Below are 19,099 nucleotides of genomic sequence, written 5' to 3'. Positions count from 1 at the left end.
TTTCAGGTACAGCGTAATCTCTGGACAAAACACACAAATGTGATGTGGATTGATAGACAAATTGTCAACCTGTAGTCATCAAGCTGCGTTCGGACTACAGGCCCCAGAATACATCAGTACACGCTAAAACAGGAAGTAGCCTAATCGACAGAAATCCGACCATGTTTTTAACTCTTAATTGACGGATGGGGTTTATAGTTCCGTGTTTAGATTCTCTAGCACGTAAACTTATTCTCTCAAGTAAGATAAATGAGAAAAATCATTTTTATTACAAATGTTAAAGTTTTGTTTTATTCAGGACTTTCAAGCAGTAAATGCAGTGAGGTCCATGCTCGAGCACCTAATGTCTCCCATAGCTAAAAATAACATTCTGCAGGGAATGTTAAAGGTTTTGATTCTCTGTGGTTTTGTCTAACATTTTTCTTTTCTCAGAGTTCCAGTAGAAAAGACAGTAAATATCGTTGTATAGTTCTGGGTGATGGTAAGCTGTACACCTTGACACACCTTTGTGAGAAATACATTGAGTTGTTAATTAATGATGCCATAAATTACAAAAAGAATAACTGTGTTTGTATGTACCCTGGAGAAATCCTTCTTTCTTTGAGAGGACAGCCAGAGGAGGAGACACACACACACACACACCACACAGAGATAAGACACAAGCTAATGAGGAGTACAAGTGAAATTCTGGTTTAAAGAAATGATTTTGATATACATTCTTGTTGAATATTATATTATGTGATATGTTTCCCATAACAGGTAAACAAATTGGATAAATAGATGTTCAAGTTAGAAGTGATTAGGTGTGCTTTATAAGGCTAAACACTTTAATTTGTAATGATTCTTGGAACTAGCAGATGGTAATTAGTGTTACTTTGGTTTGTAAACTATAGAAAAAAAAGGACATAAACAATGTATTTTGGGTAAGTCGTCTTAGTTTAATGGTGATATTGGATAAATGAAGGTTTAAATGAGATTTAATCCTAAAAGCAGTACATTTCATATCATACTCTGAGTTTTTGAGTTGCTATGTCACCAATTAGTTGATGTTGACGTTGAAACACTTTACTGAGATGAATTTCATCTAAAGAAATTATTTATTGAACTTTTGTTACTGATAAACAGGATTTGCTGTAAAACCTAGAACAATGTTAAGGAGTAGAATATTAAACAGATTATTTATATTGCTTTTGAGTCATGAGCTTTGTCATGTCTCAAATAGGAGGGATATAGTAGCAATGATAAATAAGGGGTTTAATAATGGTAGGGAAAAGTAGCAAGGGAAATAAATAGTGTTAAATAATTTTAGTGTTAAAATTTATTTTTTCCTCAGATACAGTATAGGTTGATTTTTCTAAAGATGTTTGAAACATTTGTTGTGACATCACTGTAGCTCCAGTTTAAAAGACCTTGAATAACCAAAGTGCTAGAATAGTTAACAATTGTACCTGCTCAGGTGAGAACACATAAAACAAAATTGACAAAATTGATAGTTCAACTGTAATCAAAAGGATCATCTTGACACAGTAGTGTAAGGGGATGCAATAGTAATTGTTTTTGTTTTGTTGATTCTGATCTGCTCTAAAGAATTTTGCTCTAAAGATTTTCTTTATTTATAAATAGGTAGGGAGAGGCCCATAATAAAAAACACCTATTTTCTTCCACGGCAGTATAAGGAAAATGATAGGTTAGGGTAGGTTATTGCGTGAGAATTTTCTTCTGCTCTTTTGGCCATGAGAATCCAGGTGTCAAGCCTGGGGATTCCATGGTGATAACAACTTCAGGAGTAAGGATTGGCAAATAGACGATGACAGAGACCATCGCGATCCTTCCAGTGACACAGGGCAGTGAAAGGTTCCAGGGAGAGTCACCTGGATACACGCATCACTACAAAAGGTTCCAGAGGAGAAGAGGAGGACAGGTTTTTCTACAACCTGCAACAAGTGATGAGCAGATCTTCTGCTGAGTCACCTACAAGGGAAATCGATTCAGAGATCAGCCTGACAGACAGCGTTTCTGTGCTATCTCTGAAATCAATCGGGGAAAACTGGAGTTTTTCTCACTGTTTGCAACACATTGAGAGAGGAGAAAAACAAGAAGTTTTTCCAAGGAGGAAAAACCAGAAGCCACATACTGGTATTGTAGCCTGCTGTTTAAAATGTTTTCAGAAGACAGCAGTGATACTGATCTCTTCTCTGACAACCACAGCACATGTCAGAGCACATTCTCTGACTGTGACAGCAGAATACACTTCACAATTGTAGAGGACACACCACCTCTCTCTCTCTCACATTCTTTTGAGGAGCATCTGACATTCCTCTGAGATAAACACACACACTTTCAGACACACACAAGGAGCAGATGGACAGAAAAGGACTGAAATAAGGTACCCTTCAAGAAGAACATGGGGGCTTTCCAAATTTGTAGTGTGTTTATTCTTTGTTACTGCATTTATGGTTTTTGCATTTTATTTTTGATGAGAGAAAAGTATGATAAATCACGTGTAACCATGCCTCCCAACATTTACATACACCAACACACTAGGGTGACTGGAGGAAAAGGCGAGTGATGTATTCACTGCTTTCCATGTCAAGAAGAAAATGGTGGTTGGAATGCAATAACTACTACCAAGCTAATATTACTGTAATGATTAAAACTATGTCCACTCTTGTACGTTCCGATAATAGGCAAAGGGATTTTTGGCATACAAATGCTACTAAATTGGGGCTAATTGGGTTTTTGTACCTTTATGTGGTTCCTCAGGACCACACAAATATAATTGATAGATTATTGATAAAGAAAGTAAATTATTCCTAAACAGCAATATTGTTAATATTGACCAAAGTTAAGTACACAGATCTAGACTATTTTGTTGTGCTTTATAACTTAGGAAAAGTTCCTTGTGGATCTTTTATTACATTGAAGTAATTTCACCTTCCACATTTGACGACACACATAAACACCACATTTGACTAAGACTTTTGAAAGATTATCTAATAGATACATTTTCTACTAATGCATGACTTGGTATAGTTAAGAAATAAATGCGTGATGTAGGTTATAATGATTTTTGTGTTTGTTCACTATTTTTTCGCTTACAGAAATAAGCTATTTCCAGTGAAACCATACACATAGAATAACTGAATTTTATTTGTGCTCTGACAGCACTTAATGATGTTAGAGACAAGGAGGGGTCAGTTTCATTCTGATTCTTCTCAACTTTCACTCTGTGTGAGCTTTGATAACTGCACTGAGCGTGCTTCAATTGATTATGATAAAATAACCAAAAGAGGGAAGCATTTGAGGACAGTGGATAATTAAATTATCAGCTTTATGGAAAAATTTGAAACTTATACCATGTATTCAACGACTTTGCCGTATGGGTTTGCAGTACTTGGGGTTTAACCATGGGTTGTCAATGAATTCGAACTTTACATACGCATGGGTAAATATGATTAAGCCTTCTGACATATTCCGTCTTTCTGAATATGAGAATAATGTTTGGACACCGTCTCTGATACTGTGGGAGACTGATTATGTTTTTTTTTTAGACGTGAACGCTCGCGACTATTAAAAGGTTTTTTTGTACCTCTTTGAAAAACAGCATTTGTTTCAATAGACAAGTATATCCATATGTTTGAATCTTAAGAAGTAAAATTTATTTTTGTGATTATTTTGTAATCAAAACGGTGAACTGTGGTGGCAAATTGTATTTTAACCATTTGTTTAATGATTTTAACCATTTGTTTAAAGATTGTTTTATAACGCCACAAGATTTAGCTTCTTCATGTGTAGATTCAAAAGACTCCAAGTGAAATAGTTGGCAACAGTGAACTATAGCCTAGAGTTATTTAGTTCTACTAGCTTGAAGCTCCTCACATTGTTGACTTTTTGCTTAGATAAAAGTGGAGAAAGCCGATGACCGTTTACGACAGTGAGAACTACGTAGGTTTCTGTCTCCTGAGATAAAAGTGTTGTTTAGGCTAATGTTAAGAACAGGAGCAGAGGGGAAGGTGAGACAATGGTTTGACTGTTAATGATGTCCTCTCTTCAACTATGGCCATGCTAAAAGATACATTTAGAGGGGTGGCTTAAAAGAGGTTTTCACTATATGAAGTATGGATGTTTAGACTTTAGGTTAGAAGACCCTTTCAGATGTGCCGTGGTACTTGTGAAACTGTTTTCTCTGCATTTACAAATGTAAATAAATACTCAAAGAACAAACTTTGGTTTGATTCTCAAACAGTCGTTATTCGTTTTGACTTTATCATGAATATCACTAACGCTGCTGCTTCAAGGAAAACTTCCACCAAAATATCTCACCAGTCCTTTAGGACAAGAGTTTATTCGTTATTTTACCTACTACTGTTAAAAAAAGCAAAGACAGACTACTGTTTTTGCACTTGCTCTGTTTACTTTAAGTTTTTATTTTTGTATTCCTCCTGAAAGTGACTTTAGCTTGTGGTTGGATTGATAGCCTACATCTGGCTTCAGGTTGCACTACAAATTCATTTTACTTACAAAACAATTTGAATAAATAGAGATTTGAACCTTATTGAAATTTGTTCTGTGTAAATTGTTAACAATTGAGCAATGGGAAAATAATCACCAATTGAAAAATTAATAGATTAGTCGAAAAATGTATCATTAGATTAGTCGACTAATCAAAAAAATAATCGCTAGATTAATTGTTTAAAAAACAATCGTTTGGGACAGCCCTACTTAACTTCATTTAAATTGTATGTTTTTTAGGTTTGTTTTTTTATGTTATCTGTGGATTGTTGGAGCAGGCAATGCAAGAACATTTTCTTTGTGAACAGACGATAAAGTTTTATCTTATCTTATGTGGCGTTTTCTTTTGCGGGGTGCAAAAACAAGTTCTTTCCCAAGACTATTTTGCCGAGCCACCATTGCTGCGTTTGGAGCTTAGATGATTATGATTGGTTTACAGAACTGCAAACAACCCCGAAGGACTTTTTTCTTATATCCTAGAATGTATGTGTGGAGGTGCTAGACCTTACTCCACAGCACTGTGGGGATAGATCTGAAAATGCGAGACTACTTAGACAACAAGGCATGAGAAAATAGGGTCCAGGTTGAAAAAAAAAGTAAATGACCCTTCAACATCTTAACACAATAGTAGATTTAATATCTTTGCATTTTGGATTGTTGCTTGGACAAAAGATATGACATTACCATGGACTCTAGGGAATTTGGGCTCTAGCCATTTCTAACTGTTTTCTGATGTTCTATCAACCAAACAATTAATTGAATAATCCAATATGAAAATCTTTGGTTGTAGCCCTAGAAGTTGCTAAGTCTCCACTACCCATCCACTTTGTGTTGGTGTTACCTGTCCTGGCTGCTGAGCAGCTATGGGGACTGTGGCCCTCAGGTTGATGGTGGTTCCCCTGGTTCCCACAGGCTGAGGAATGCTGGGGGAGAAGGAGGGTCTGGTGATGACAACCCTTGCCCCCTGAGCAGGGTTGGGGGGTTGTGCTGGGTGGCCTGCTGAAGCTGCAGCGGCCATGGCAGCAGCTTGCTGGGAGATCTGCTGCACAATGGCCTGCATGAACTCAGGGGGCAGTCCTGAATACAGAGAGAGGTTTGTCCTGAAAAGCAGGTCTTTGAGAGTGTCCACAAAGTTCTTATGGCCCAAAAAAATGAATTACTGCAACTACAAGGAGCTAGCAGCTAGCATAGCAACAAACTACGGGATCACAGAGCAGGACTCACCAGGCTGTCCAGTTCCTGTGTTGTTTGGCTGTCCTGGCACCTGAGATCCAGCAGCTGCCTCACCTGTTCAACACAAGAGAAGAAATTCATGAGTAAGTGGCGGTTCTAAGGGGGGCAGTGCTCCCGTAATATTAAGCTTGGCCCCCTCTAGAGAATGCTAGCTAAATAATGCTCCAAAGTTAGGCTAGATTTTGGTGAGCAAAAAACTGGCGTAGCCATTTTCAAAGGGGTTCCTTGACCTCTTACCTAAGACATCTGAATAAAAACTGGTTCTTTGGGTACCTTCTAGTCTTCCCTTTACAGACAAGCCCACTTATTGTTACTCCCATGCATTTTGTGGCAAAAACCATGCAGTGTTACTTTAGCCTATTCTAAAATGCTGTATTTAAAGATTTCTGCATACTGAGGTCCCTAAACACTCTTGAATTGCATAAATTGGGTCTGACTAGGAAAGCTGAACCTCCTGTGGATGCAATAAGCCCCGTTTTTTAATTTTTTTTTTATGTGTGATGATGTTAGTCCCCAAAGTAGTGATTTTACAGCAATGAGACCATTTTTTTTTTTTTTTAAACTTGACCTCACTGTTTAAAATGAGCTGCCGGACCAGAGGTTACTTAATATTTTCCATGGCTGCACACACACCATCAATGTTCATCTGCATCATGACGACAGGCTCCATGGTCTGGTGGGTGATCCGGATGACTCGGGGTCCTCCCTGTCCTTGGTGATGACTGGTCCCATGTGACTGAAGAGGAAGAGCCTGGCCTGTAGCCTGCTGATCTGACGGCTCATGTCCTTCTGCTGCCTGTCTCCCGTTAGAAGTCATGGTCACTGTTGTCCCTAAGTTTATCTGGAAGACAAAGATGTATTTAAGTCAAGGTCCAGTACCAACTAATGTATACAACAGCCACAATGTTAAAGGCAGGGTTGGTAATGTTGAAAAGCTAGACAGGTTTGAAAGTAGTATCTCCTCGTGGCTCCGTCTAACCCCTCCCCTTTAAGACCCGTTCTGACGATAGAGATTTATAAAGACTTAGTGCGACTTTTGGATGTTCATTGACTCGCAGTTTTCCTTGGATCAGGGTGGCAAATAAATCATGGTTGCAGCTGCCGCCATTGTCCTGCTCTGCTACGCCCTGCTATGCCCTACAACACCCTGCTATGCCTTGCTGCGTCCTGCTATGCCCTACAACGCCCTGCTATGCCCTACAACGCCCTGCTATGCCTTGCTGCGTCCTGCTATGCCTTGCTGCGTCCTGCTATGCCTTGCTGCGTCCTGCTATACCCTACAACGCCCTGCTATGCCCTACAACGCCCTGCTATGCCCTGCAATGCCCTACAACGCCCTGCTATGCCTTGCTGCGTCCTGCTATGCCCTACAACGTCCTGCTATGCCCTGCAATGCCCTACAACGCCCTGCTATGCCTTGCTGCGTCCTGCTATGCCTTGCTGCATCCTGCTATACCCTACAACGCCCTGCTATGCCCTACAATGCCCTGCTATGCCCTACAACGCCCTGCTATGCCCTACAATGCCCTGCTATGCCCTACAACGCCCTGCTATGCCCTACAATGCCCTGCTATGCCCTACAATGCCCTGCTATGCCCTACAACGCCCTGCTATGCTCCGCTATGCCCTACAACGTCCTGCTACGCCCTGCTTAGCCCTACAATGCCCTGCTATGCCCTGCAACGCCCTGCTATGCCCTGCAACGCCCTGCTATGCCCTGCAATGCCCTGCAATGCCCTGCTACGCCCTAATATGCACTACAACGCCCCTGCTATGCCCTACAACGCCCTGCTATGCCCTGCTAAGCCCTGAACTGATACAACTATTATTTCTAGTCATAGTTCCATCTTTATCGGCAGACATGCACCCACCAAGAGCCTGGGTCTGTTCGAGGTTTCTGCCTAAAAGGATGTTTTTCCTCGCCACTGTCGCACTAAATGCTTGCTCTTGGGGGAATTATAATTGTTGGGTCTTTGTAAATTATAGAGTGGGATCTGTAAAGTGTCCTGAGATAACTCTTGTTATGATTTGATACTATAAATAAAATTTACAATTTACAGATGAAAAAGGTGTTATTTTGCCGTTATACGAACATGTTGAATGTAAAAATCACAAGAGGTAACGTTAATCCTTTTTTTTAGATAACAAAGTTAAGTGACAGAGTATCAGAGTCCTGATATTGAATTAAGTTAATGCTAGCTTGTGTAAGATAGTGTTTTTATTTAAGTAATTAGTAATATCTCAGTAAGATGCTGAAAATGATGTTTGTCATGTGTGTGTTATTGAAGCAGCTGAACTGCAGTTCCTCGAGTCAATCCCCTTAGACCCCATGTTAAAAAAATCTAAACTTTACAGCACAATTAAACATGTTTACATAAAATGCAATACAAAAATGGTTTTCAATGTATCGCTCCAATGAAGAGCAGCGGCTTCTGTGGTATCTACGTATGTATGTATGTATGTATGTATGTATGTATGTATGTATGTATGTATGTATACATACATGCATACATGCATGCATACATACATACATACTAGACCAACCGGCTAAACCAACGCTAGCCCCATGGCTGCCTCTACACCTGGCGAGTCACCACTCCCATACAAAATCTCCTCATTTTTTAAAAACACAAACAAAGAAATTGCTGACCTCAAGGAAGATGTCCGTCGACTTTCCGAGGACTTAAAGACCAAACATGCTTTGTTAACCACCTGCATGGACGTGGCTCATAATCAGTCGCTCCGGATCTCATCGCTCTCGGCGGCCTTCCAGAACACCGCGCTATGGGACCCAACCGCCAGTCAACACCTATCTTCTTGCTCGACACAGGTCCCCAAGTGGTTCGCGGACAAAAGAGAGCCTCGAGTAGGACTCCATCGCCTCCTGCCCTCAGCCTCTCCAACCGTTTCATCGCCCTGTCGGAGTCGGAACTAGTAGCGGCCGATGTGGATCGCCGGACTCGCCCCGCTTCAAAGCCAACTGACAAGCCGCTGTCACAGAAGAGGACCGCTACCCCAAGGCTACAGCTTCTGATGGACGCGGTAGCCAGACGATCCGGTGGCCTACACTGCCTGGACCGGCCAAACGACAACGTTCCTCAAAAACAATCTCCCCAACCGAACGGTAAGCAATTGTTCTCTTCTTTTCCTTGTCCATCTTTAACCGACACTGATTGTTTCGCTCCCGTCACCGGCCATCCACAACCCCCCACCCCTCGTACGCTCTTCCCCACAACCACAGTAATTATCGTGACTCCATCACCAGAGATTTAACATTTCAAAATGCTGTCACACACTGCTTTCCTGGAGCCAAAGTTGCAGACATCCTGGCTAAAGTTGTAGATCTGACACCCTCATTCCCGACCTCTATTAAACGCATCGTGGTCCACTGTGGACACAACAACATGTCCTATCAGGAATGCGAATGCACAACGAAAGAGTTTACCACTCTCATTGAGGCTTTAAAAAGCACTGGGAAGTCGTTTTTTATCTCGGGCCCACTTCCATCTCTAGTTTGCGGATTATGCCTTTTTAGCAGGCTACTCTCCCTTAACACCTGGCTCCAGCTTACATGCAGCATTCATAAGCTAGGTTTTATTGACAATTTTAATCTGTTTTGGAAACGGCTCCCTGTTCAGCAGGGATGGGATCCATCCCAATACACGTGGAAACCAGGTGCTCCCTGAGAATTTGCACCACGCCTTGCACACTTAGAACTATGATCGACTGTGCTCCTCTGTGCTTGCTCCTTTGGAACAACCACCCGTTCATAATCCCATAACCACGGTGTCTGTTCCCCCGACTGAGATCGATTAATTTAAACATAAAACAAAAGAGGTGCTATACTCAATAACCTAATTGGAATTAAAACAACCACTGCACGGACAGAACAGAATAGGAAAATCAAATGTGGACTATTAAACATTAGATCTCTGTCTTCTAAAGCAATATTGGTAAACAAATTGATATCAGATAACCAAATTGATTTATTTTTTCTCACCAAAACATGGCTAGCCACGATACATACGTTAGTCTAAATGAAGCCACTCCTCCCAGTCATAATAATACTCAAATTCCACAAGGCTCAGGCCGAGGAGTTGCAGCCATATTTGACTCAAGCCTGTTAATTAATCCTAAACCTAAACTAAATTATAACTCGTTTGAAAGCCTTGTTCTTAATCTTCAACACCCAACGTGGAAAACGGTATAGCCAATTACATTTGTTGTTTACCGCGCACCAGGTCTGTACTCTGAATTTTTATCTGAATTCTCTGAGTTCTTATCAAGTATAGTCCTTCAATCAGACTTATATATCAGGTGATTTTAATATCCATATGGACGTTGACAGCAATAGCCTCAGTACTGCTTTCAATTCACTACTAGATTCAATTGTCTGTTTTAACCACACCCTCGACCTTGTGCTAGAATATGGAATCAAAATTGAAGATTTAATAGTATTTCCGCAGAATCCTTTATTATCAGATCATTTTTTAATAACTTTCGAATTCCTATTACCAGACCATAAGAAATTAAATAAAAGTCTCTACACTAGATGCCTATCTGACAGTGCTATAGCTAAATTTAAGGAAGATATTCCAACAGCATTTAACTCAATGCTGTGCCTTAACATAACAGAGGACCATTATGTTAACTTTAGTCCCTCCCAACTTGATAATTTTGTAGACGCTGCTACGGCCTGCCTACGGACAACTTTGGACTCGGTCGCTCCTCTCAAAAAGAAGATGATCAAGCAAAGGAAACTAGCACCTTGGTATAACTCCCAAACTCGAAAATTGAAACAAATCTCACGAAAACTTGAAAGTAAATGGTGCTCCAACAAACTGGAAGAATCTCGTGTAGATTGGCAAGAGTCTGAAAAGTTATAGAAAGGCCCTCAGAAATGCCAGATCAGACTATTACTCAAAACTAATAGAAGAAAATAACAACCCAAGGTTTCTTTTCAGCACTGTAGCCAGGCAGATAGCCACAGCTCTACTGAGCCATCTATTCCTGTAGCTCTGAGTAGTGATGACTTCATGACCTTCTTTAATGATAAAATTATAACAATTAGAGATAAAATTCATCACCTTTTGCCCTCAAATTCTAACAGCTCACCACTGGGTGCAGTAGGACTGAGGAGAACGATAAGACCTGATACATACTTAAGCTGCTTTTATCGTAAAGACCTTCAACAATTAATGTTAAAGGTCTCTTCAGCCAAGCCAACTACCTGTCTGTCTTTTAGACCCCATTCCAATGAGGCTACTTAAAGGAACACTCCGACTTATTGGGAATTTAGCTTATTCACCGTAACTCCCAGAGTTATACAAGTCGATACATACCCTTCTCATCTCCGTGCGTGCTGTAAGGCTGTCTGACGGCTCCAGCGGCATCAGGCCAGCACAGAACATGCAGGTGAATGGTTCCAGTAATCCTACTGCTCCCAATAAGTGACAAAATAACGCCAACATGTTCCTATTTACATGTTGTGATTTAGAAAGTCTGGCGTGTACAAAAAACAACGTAACATGAGACACAGCCATCTTCTAACTGTAAACAAACCGGGAACTATATTCTCAGGCGGAAGAATATAGTACTTGGGCGGAGTGATATGCTTGCAGCAAGCCTGTCTGAGAATATAGTTCCCGGGTTGTTTACTGTTAGAAGATGGCTGTGTCTCATGTTACGTTGTTTTTTGTACACGCTGTGACTATACAAATCACAACATGTAAATAGGAGCATGTTGGCGTTATTTTGTCACTGGAGCAGTAGGCTAGTTGGAACCAGTTACCTGCAGCATCTGTGCTGGGCTAAGCTAATGCTGGAACCGTCAGGCAGCGTTACAGCACGCACGGAGATGAGAAGGGTATGTATCGAGTTGTCTTACTTTGGGGGTTACGGTGAATAAGCTAATTTCCCAATAAATCGGCATGTTACTTTAAAGAAGCACTACCCGTGGTCAACACCACAATACTAGACTTGATCAATTTGTCTTTATTAACAGGTCATGTACCGCAGTCATTTAAAATAGCTGTGATAAAACCTATTCTGAAAAAACCTACCCTCGATCCTGAAGTCTTAGCCAACTATAGACCTATATCTAATCTTCCCTTTCTCTCCAAAATCTTTGAGAAAGTAGTCGCTAACCAATTATGTGACTTTTTACATAGTCTATTTGAAGACTTTCAGTCAGGATTTAGAATGCATCATAGCACAGAAACGGCACTGGTGAAAATTACTAACGACCTTCTAACTGCTGCTGACAAAAGGACAGAGACTGGAACACCTAGTTGGCATTAAAGGAATCGCACTAAGCTGGTTTAAGTCCTATTTCTCTGAGCGATCCCAATTTGTTAACATTAACGATAAACCCTCTAAGTACGCTAAAGTTAGCCATGGCGTTCCTCAAGGCTCAGTGCTTGGACCAATTCTATTCTCCTTATATATGCTTCCTCTAGGCAATATTATTAGGTAACACTCAATTAACTTTCACTGTTACGCAGACGACACCCAATTATATCTGTCAATTAAGCCAGACGAAAGTGGTCAGTTAGCTAAACTTCAACCGTGCATTAAAGATATAAAATCATGGATGGCCTACAATTTCCTGATGTTAAACTCAAACAAAACTGAAGTTATTGTGATGGGACCCAAGCACCTCCGAACTTCATTATCTAAAGACATAGCTACTCTGGATGGTATTGCCCTGGCTCCCATCACCGCGGTCAGAAATCTAGGAGTAATTTTTGATCAGGATATATCCTTCAACGCCCACTTAAAACAAACCTCAAGAACAGCCTTTTTCCATCTTTGTAACATTGCCAAAATTAGGAACATCCTATCTCAAAACAATGCTGAAAAACTAGTCCATGCATTCGTTACTTCCAGGCTAGACTACTGTAATTCCTTACTATCAGGTTGCACAAATAAGTCCCTTAAGACTCTCCAGCTGATCCAGAACGCTGCAGCACGTGTTCTGACGAGAACTAAGAAAAGAGATCATATTTCTCCTGTATTAGCTTCTCTGCACTGGCTTCCAGTGAAATCTAGGATCGAATTTAAAGTCCTCCTCCTGACCTACAAAGCTCTAAATGGTCAAGCGCCACCATACCTAGAAGAGCTCTTAATACCTTATTGTCCCACTAGAGCACTGCGCTCCCAGAACTCAGAGCTACTTGTGGTTCCTAGAGTCTCTAAAAGTAGACTGGGGGCCAGAGCCTTCAGCTATCAGGCTCTGCTCCTGTGGAACCAACTCCCAATTTGTGTTTGAGGGGCAGACACCGTCACCACATTCAAGAGTAAACTGAAAACCCTCCTCTTTGATAAAACTTATAGTTAAGGAGTGAGGAGTTGCAGCGTCCGCCTAACCCAGCCCACCTGCTTCTCTTCGTAGTCATTAGATTTATCATTAGATTTATGCACGACGACAACATCATCGTGCATGTGGGCACAAACAACATCAGAGAGAGACGGTCGATAGCACTCCAGGAAGACTTCACCACTCTCATCACCACCCTGATGGGCACAGGTAAGCGGATTGTCATCTCTGGACCTCTACCTACCTACAGGAAGGGTGCGGAGAGATGGTCCAGACTGTTCTGGCTCCACACCTGGCTGGAACCACTCTGCACTTCCCTGGGCCTTCCCTATGTCGACAACTTCAACTTGTTCTGGGAGATGCCCAACCTGCTGAAGCGTGATGGTCTCCACCCAAACCGACACGGAGCCAGGCTGCTATCTGACAACATAACGACCACACTAACAGAAGGCAAGTATTGACATTATGTTGAAAATATCACAGATTCATGTCCCCCAGGTATTGATCCTGATAGCACTATACAAGTGGATGGATCTGAAAATGTTTTCTGTAGGATAACATGTAGTACTAGTATTACTCCAGTAACATGTGGTACTAGTACTATTCCAGTAATTATCAACAACAGACCACACAAAGTGGTGAATAGAGAGGCAACACTTAACAACCTAATTGGAATTAAAACTACCACAGCAATGATAGAAAAGGATAGGAAAATTAGATGTGGATTACTAAATATCAGATCTTTGTCTTCTAAAGCAGTACTCGTAAATGAATTGATATCTGATAATCAAATTGATCTATTCTGTCTTACTGAAACCTGGCTGGGCCATGAAGAATATGTTAGTCTAAATGAAGCCACCCCTCCCAGTCATATTAATACTCAAATTCCTAGAGGCTCAGGCCGAGGAGGGGGAGTTGCAGCCATATTTGATTCAAGCCTGTTAATTAACCCTAAACCCAAACTAAATTATAACTCTTTTGAAAGCCTTGTTCTTAATCTTCAACATCCAACACGGAAATCAGTACAGCCAATTATATTTGTTGTTGTCTACCGAGCTCCAGGTCCGTATTCTGAATTTTTATCTGAATTCTCAGAGTTTTTATCATGTGTAGTCCTTAAATCAGACAAAGTACTTATTGTTGGTGATTTTAATATCCATGTGGACGTTGACAGCAATAGCCTTACTACTGCTTTCAACTCATTACTGGATTCAATCGGTTTCAGTCAGAGTGTGCACAAGGCGACGCACTGTTTTAACCACACCCCGACCTTGTGCTGGCATATGGTATTGAAATTGAGGATTTAATAATATTTCCGCAGAATCTGGTATTATCAGATCATTTTTTAATTACTTTTGAATTCTTGCTACCTGACCATACTAAACCAGATAGCAGCTTCTACACTAGATGCCTATCTGACAGTGCTATAGCTAAATTTAAGGAAAATATTCCTACAGCATTCCAGTCTATGTCTTGCCTTAACATAACAGAGGACCTCTATGTTAACCTCAGTCCCTCTCAAATTGATACATTTGTAGATTTTGCTACGACTTGCCTACGGACGACCTTAGACTCTGTCGCTCCTCTCAAAAAAAGAAGACGATAAAGCAAGGAAATTAGCTCCTTGGTATAACTCCCAAACTCGCAAATTAAAACAAATCTCACGAAACATCGAAAGTAAGTGGCGCTCCACCAAAGTGGAGGAATCACGTTTGGAATGGCAAGACAGTCTGAAAACCTATAGGAAGGCCCTAAGAAAGGCCAGATCAGACTATTACTCATCATTAATAGAAGAAAACAAGAACAACCCAAGGTTTCTTTTCAGCACTGTAGCCAGGCTGACAGATAGCCACAGCTCTACTGAGCCATCTATTCCTCTAGCTCTGAGTAGTGATGACTTCATGAGCTTCTTTAATGATAAAATTATAACAATTAGAGATAAAATTCAACACCTTTTGCCCTTAACTTCTAACAGTTCATCTTTAAATGCAGGACCGCTAGAAAGAACGACGACTCCCGACATATACTTGGACTGCTTTTATCCTATAGACCTTCAACAATTAATGTTAAAGATATCCTCAGCTAAGCCGCCTACCTGTCTCTTAGACCCCATCCCAACGAGGCTACTCAAAGAAGCGTTACCCGTGGTAAACACTTCATTATTAGATATGATCAACATGTCCTTACTAACAGGTTATGTACCGCAGTCATTTAAAATTGCTGTGATAAAACCTCTTCTGAAAAAAACCCACCCTAGATCCTGAGGTCTTAGCAAACTATAGACCTATATCTAACCTTCCCTTTCTATCCAAGATCCTTGAGAAGGTGGTTGCTAATCAGTTATGTGATTTTCTACATAGCAACAGTCTATTTGATGATTTTCAATCAGGATTTAGAAAGAATCATAGCACAGAGACGGCACTGGTGAAAATTACTAACGACCTTCTAACTGCTGCAGACAAAGGACTTGTCTCCATTCTTGTTCTACTAGATCTTAGTGCTGCATTTGACACTATTGACCATACTATCCTGTTACAGAGACTGGATCACTTAGTTGGCATTAAAGGAATCGCACTAAGCTGGTTTAAGTCCTATTTCTCTGAACGATCCCAGTTTGTTAATGTTAATGATAAACCCTCCAAGCACGCTAAAGTTAGCCATGGCGTTCCTCAAGGCTCAGTGCTTGGACCAATTCTATTTTCCTTATATATGCTTCCTCTAGGTAATATTATTAGGAAACACTCGATTAACTATCACTGTTACGCAGACGATACCCAATTATATCTGTCAATTAAGCCAGATGAAAGTGGTCAGTTAGCAAGACTTCAAACGTGTATTGAGGATATAAAATCCTGGATGACCCACAATTTCCTGATGTTAAACTCAGACAAAACTGAAGTTATTGTGATAGGACCAACGCACCGCCGAACTTCGTTTTCGAAAGATATAGTTACTCTGGATGGTATTACCCTGGCCTCCAGCACTACTGTCAGAAATCTAGGAGTTATTTTTGATCAGGATATATCCTTCAACGCCCACTTAAAACAAACCTCAAGAATAGCGTTTTTCCATCTTCGTAACATTGCCAAAATTAGGAATATCCTGTCTCAAAACGATGCTGAAAAACTAGTCCATGCATTCGTTACTTCTAGACTAGATTACTGCAATTCTTTATTATCAGGTTGCCCAAATAAGTCCATTAAGACTCTCCAACTGATCCAGAATGCTGCAGCACGTGTTCTGACGAGAACTAAGAGAAGAGATCATATTTCTCCTGTATTAGCTTCTCTGCATTGGCTTCCAGTGAAATATAGGATTGAATTTAAAATCCTCCTCCTGACTTACAAAGCTCTAAATGGTCAAGCACCATCATACTTAGAAGAGCTCATAGTACCTTATTGTCCCACTAGAGCACTGCGCTCCCAGAATGCGGGGCTACTTATGGTTCCTAGAGTCTCTGGAAGTAGACTGGGGGCCAGGGCCTTCAGCTATCAGGCTCCAGTATTATGGAACCAGCTCCCAGTCGGGGTTCGAGAGGCAGACACCGTTACAACATTTAGGAGTAAACTGAAAACCCTCCTCTTTGATAAAGCTTATAGTTAGGGACGAGGAGTTGAAGCGTCCACCTAACCCGGCCCACTGCCTCTCCTCGTAGTCATCAGTTTTTTTTTTTTTTTTTTCTATACTGTATAATTAATAATCGAGCGAGAGTAGAGGGAGGCGGTCCAGTACAGCCCGACCCGGTTGGGGGGGAGTTCTAGCCCGACCAGGCACCTCTCTTTAACCTGCCTCTCTTAAGTTATGCTATTACAATTCTAGACTGCCGGGGAGGCTGTTCCTCCCTAAGACACACTGAGCTGCTCTCTCATCTCTACTTGTTACTTTTGTATGCATCCTGTCCCAGAAATGCTTGTTACTAATCTAGCTCTGGGGAGTTTACTCCCCGGAGTCCTTATGTTTCTTCTTCGCAGAGCTAAGCTCTGCGATTCTCTGCATTTCCCGGCTGCATCCTGCTGCGTCCTGCTTTGATACTATAAATAAAATTGAATTGAATTGAATTGAATTTATCATATAATCAATAATATAGTGAGTGTAGAGGGAGGCAGGCCAGTACAGCCCGATCCGGCAGGGGAGAGTTCAAGCCCGATCCGGCACCTCTCTCTTAGCTATGCTATTATAATTCTAGACTGCAGAGGATGTTCCTTCCTTCCTATGACACACTGAGCTGCTCTCTCATCTCCGTTTACGCTTGTCTCCTTTTGTATGCATCCTGTCCCAGAAATGCTTGTTACTAACCTAGCTCTGGGGAGTTTACTCCCCGAAGTCCTTATGTCTTGTCTTTTTTCTTTCTTTTCAGAGCTTTGCTCTGCGATTCCCTGCAATGCCTGGCCGCGTCCTGCTGCGTCCGCTGCATCCACCCGTGCTCTGCAGCACCACGTTACATCCCGCACCGCCCTGCTGTGATGTTCATACGCACAGAGTAGTCAGGATCCGGTATAGGAGACTGCACTACTCAGTATGACACGATGTGCCCTGCTATGACACGAACTTCCACGACTACCTTTGAAGTCACTGTTCCATTATCTTTAATGTGACTATTATTTGCCACTGTTCATCACACCCCCAACCGTCCCCGTCAGACACCGCCTACCAAGAGTCTGGGTCTGCCGAGGTTTCTTCCTAAAAGGGAGTTTTGCCTTGCCACTGTTGCAACCGCCACTGCTAATGCTTGCTCTTGAGGGAATTACTGTAATTGTTGGGTTTTTGGAATTTATAGTGTGGTCTAGACCTACTCTATCTGTAAAGTGTCTCAAGATAACTGTTATTTGATACTATAAATAAAATGTTATTGACAAATTAAATTAAATATATATATATATATATACACAAGTTTTAGAACACCCCAATGTTTCCAGGTATTTATTGAAATTCATGCAGTTCAATGTCTTATTGTACTCTGAAATGAAAGAATAGAACAAATGAACAATTTTTGTTAAAAAAGAAATCATGGAATCAATTTATAAACCAAAATGTATTCTAAATTTTTGACTCATCACAGTAGCCCCCTTTGGCAGATATAACAGCTGAACACACTCGTGGCATTCTTTCTACAATGGAAATCAAATATTCTTCAGAAAGTTCTTCCCAACTCTGTTGCAGAAGTTCCCATAAATGTGTGGCACTTGGCGGTTGCTTTGCTTTCACTTTTCTGTCCAGTTCATCCCAAACCAGCTCAATGGGGTTTAAGTCTGGTGACTGTGCTGGCCACTCCATGTTTTAAAGCTTACCATCTTGTTCTTTTTTGCTAAGGTAGTTCTGGCATAGCTTGGACTTATGTTTTGGGTCATTATCTTGCTGTAGGATGAACCCCTGACCAACTAGGCCCATACCAGAGGGTACTGCATGACGCTGCAAAATGCTGTGGTAGCCGTTTTGGTTCAGGGTGCCTTTCACTCTGTACAAATCACCGACCCTGGATCCAGCAAAACAGCCCCAGACCATCACGCTTCCTCTTCTCTGTTTGACAGTTGATGTCACACACTGAGGAACCATCCTTTTGCCTACTCGACGGCGTACAAAAATCTTGCGCAATGAACCGAAGATTTCCCAATGTTTCTTGGCCCGGGCAAGCCTCTTTTTCTTATTCTGACGTCTTAGCAATGGCTTTCTTGCTGCAACTCGACCTATCAAACATGCAGCTCCAAGTCTGAAACTGAGACTCTCTTATTACGACCACTATTAAGCTTTGCTTGAAGTTGTTGTCCTGTGAGTCGCCTATCACGCAAGCTGTTGACTCCCAGAAACTTGTCTTCTGATTCTGTTGTGGCTTTGGGTCTGCCAGACCTCTTCCTGTCAGAATTTCCCCCAGTTTCTAAGTGCCTTTTGATGGTGAAGAATACTGTACTCACTGACACCTCGACTTTCTTTGCAATTTCTCTGTAGGAAAGACCAACATTCTTAAGTGTTATGGTCTGTCTCTCTTCCATACAATACTGTTCAAATAATGCTCACGAGGGTATGGTACCACAGTGTGTT

The 19,099-nt window shown here is 41.2% G+C and overlaps 1 protein-coding gene across 1 annotated transcript in view; it reads right to left on the bottom strand.

The window, feature by feature from the left end:
- The window catches only part of bag6l (BCL2 associated athanogene 6, like), a 70,157-nt gene that overhangs the window by 30,589 nt on the left and 20,469 nt on the right, over positions 1–19,099 (bottom strand). The window contains exons 10-12 of the mRNA XM_028596659.1: positions 6,379–6,586; positions 5,737–5,799; positions 5,354–5,589 (exon numbers count right to left, since the gene is read on the bottom strand). Coding sequence (XP_028452460.1) covers positions 5,354–5,589; positions 5,737–5,799; positions 6,379–6,586 — 507 coding nt within the window. The remainder of the gene's footprint in view (positions 1–5,353; positions 5,590–5,736; positions 5,800–6,378; positions 6,587–19,099) is intronic.

This window comes from Perca flavescens, chromosome 14 (genome assembly GCF_004354835.1).
Source record: "Perca flavescens isolate YP-PL-M2 chromosome 14, PFLA_1.0, whole genome shotgun sequence".
Lineage (NCBI taxonomy): Eukaryota > Metazoa > Chordata > Actinopteri > Perciformes > Percidae > Perca > Perca flavescens.
The sequence above is the reverse complement of the archived record's forward strand: the minus strand, read 5'-3'. Positions and strand labels throughout refer to the sequence as shown.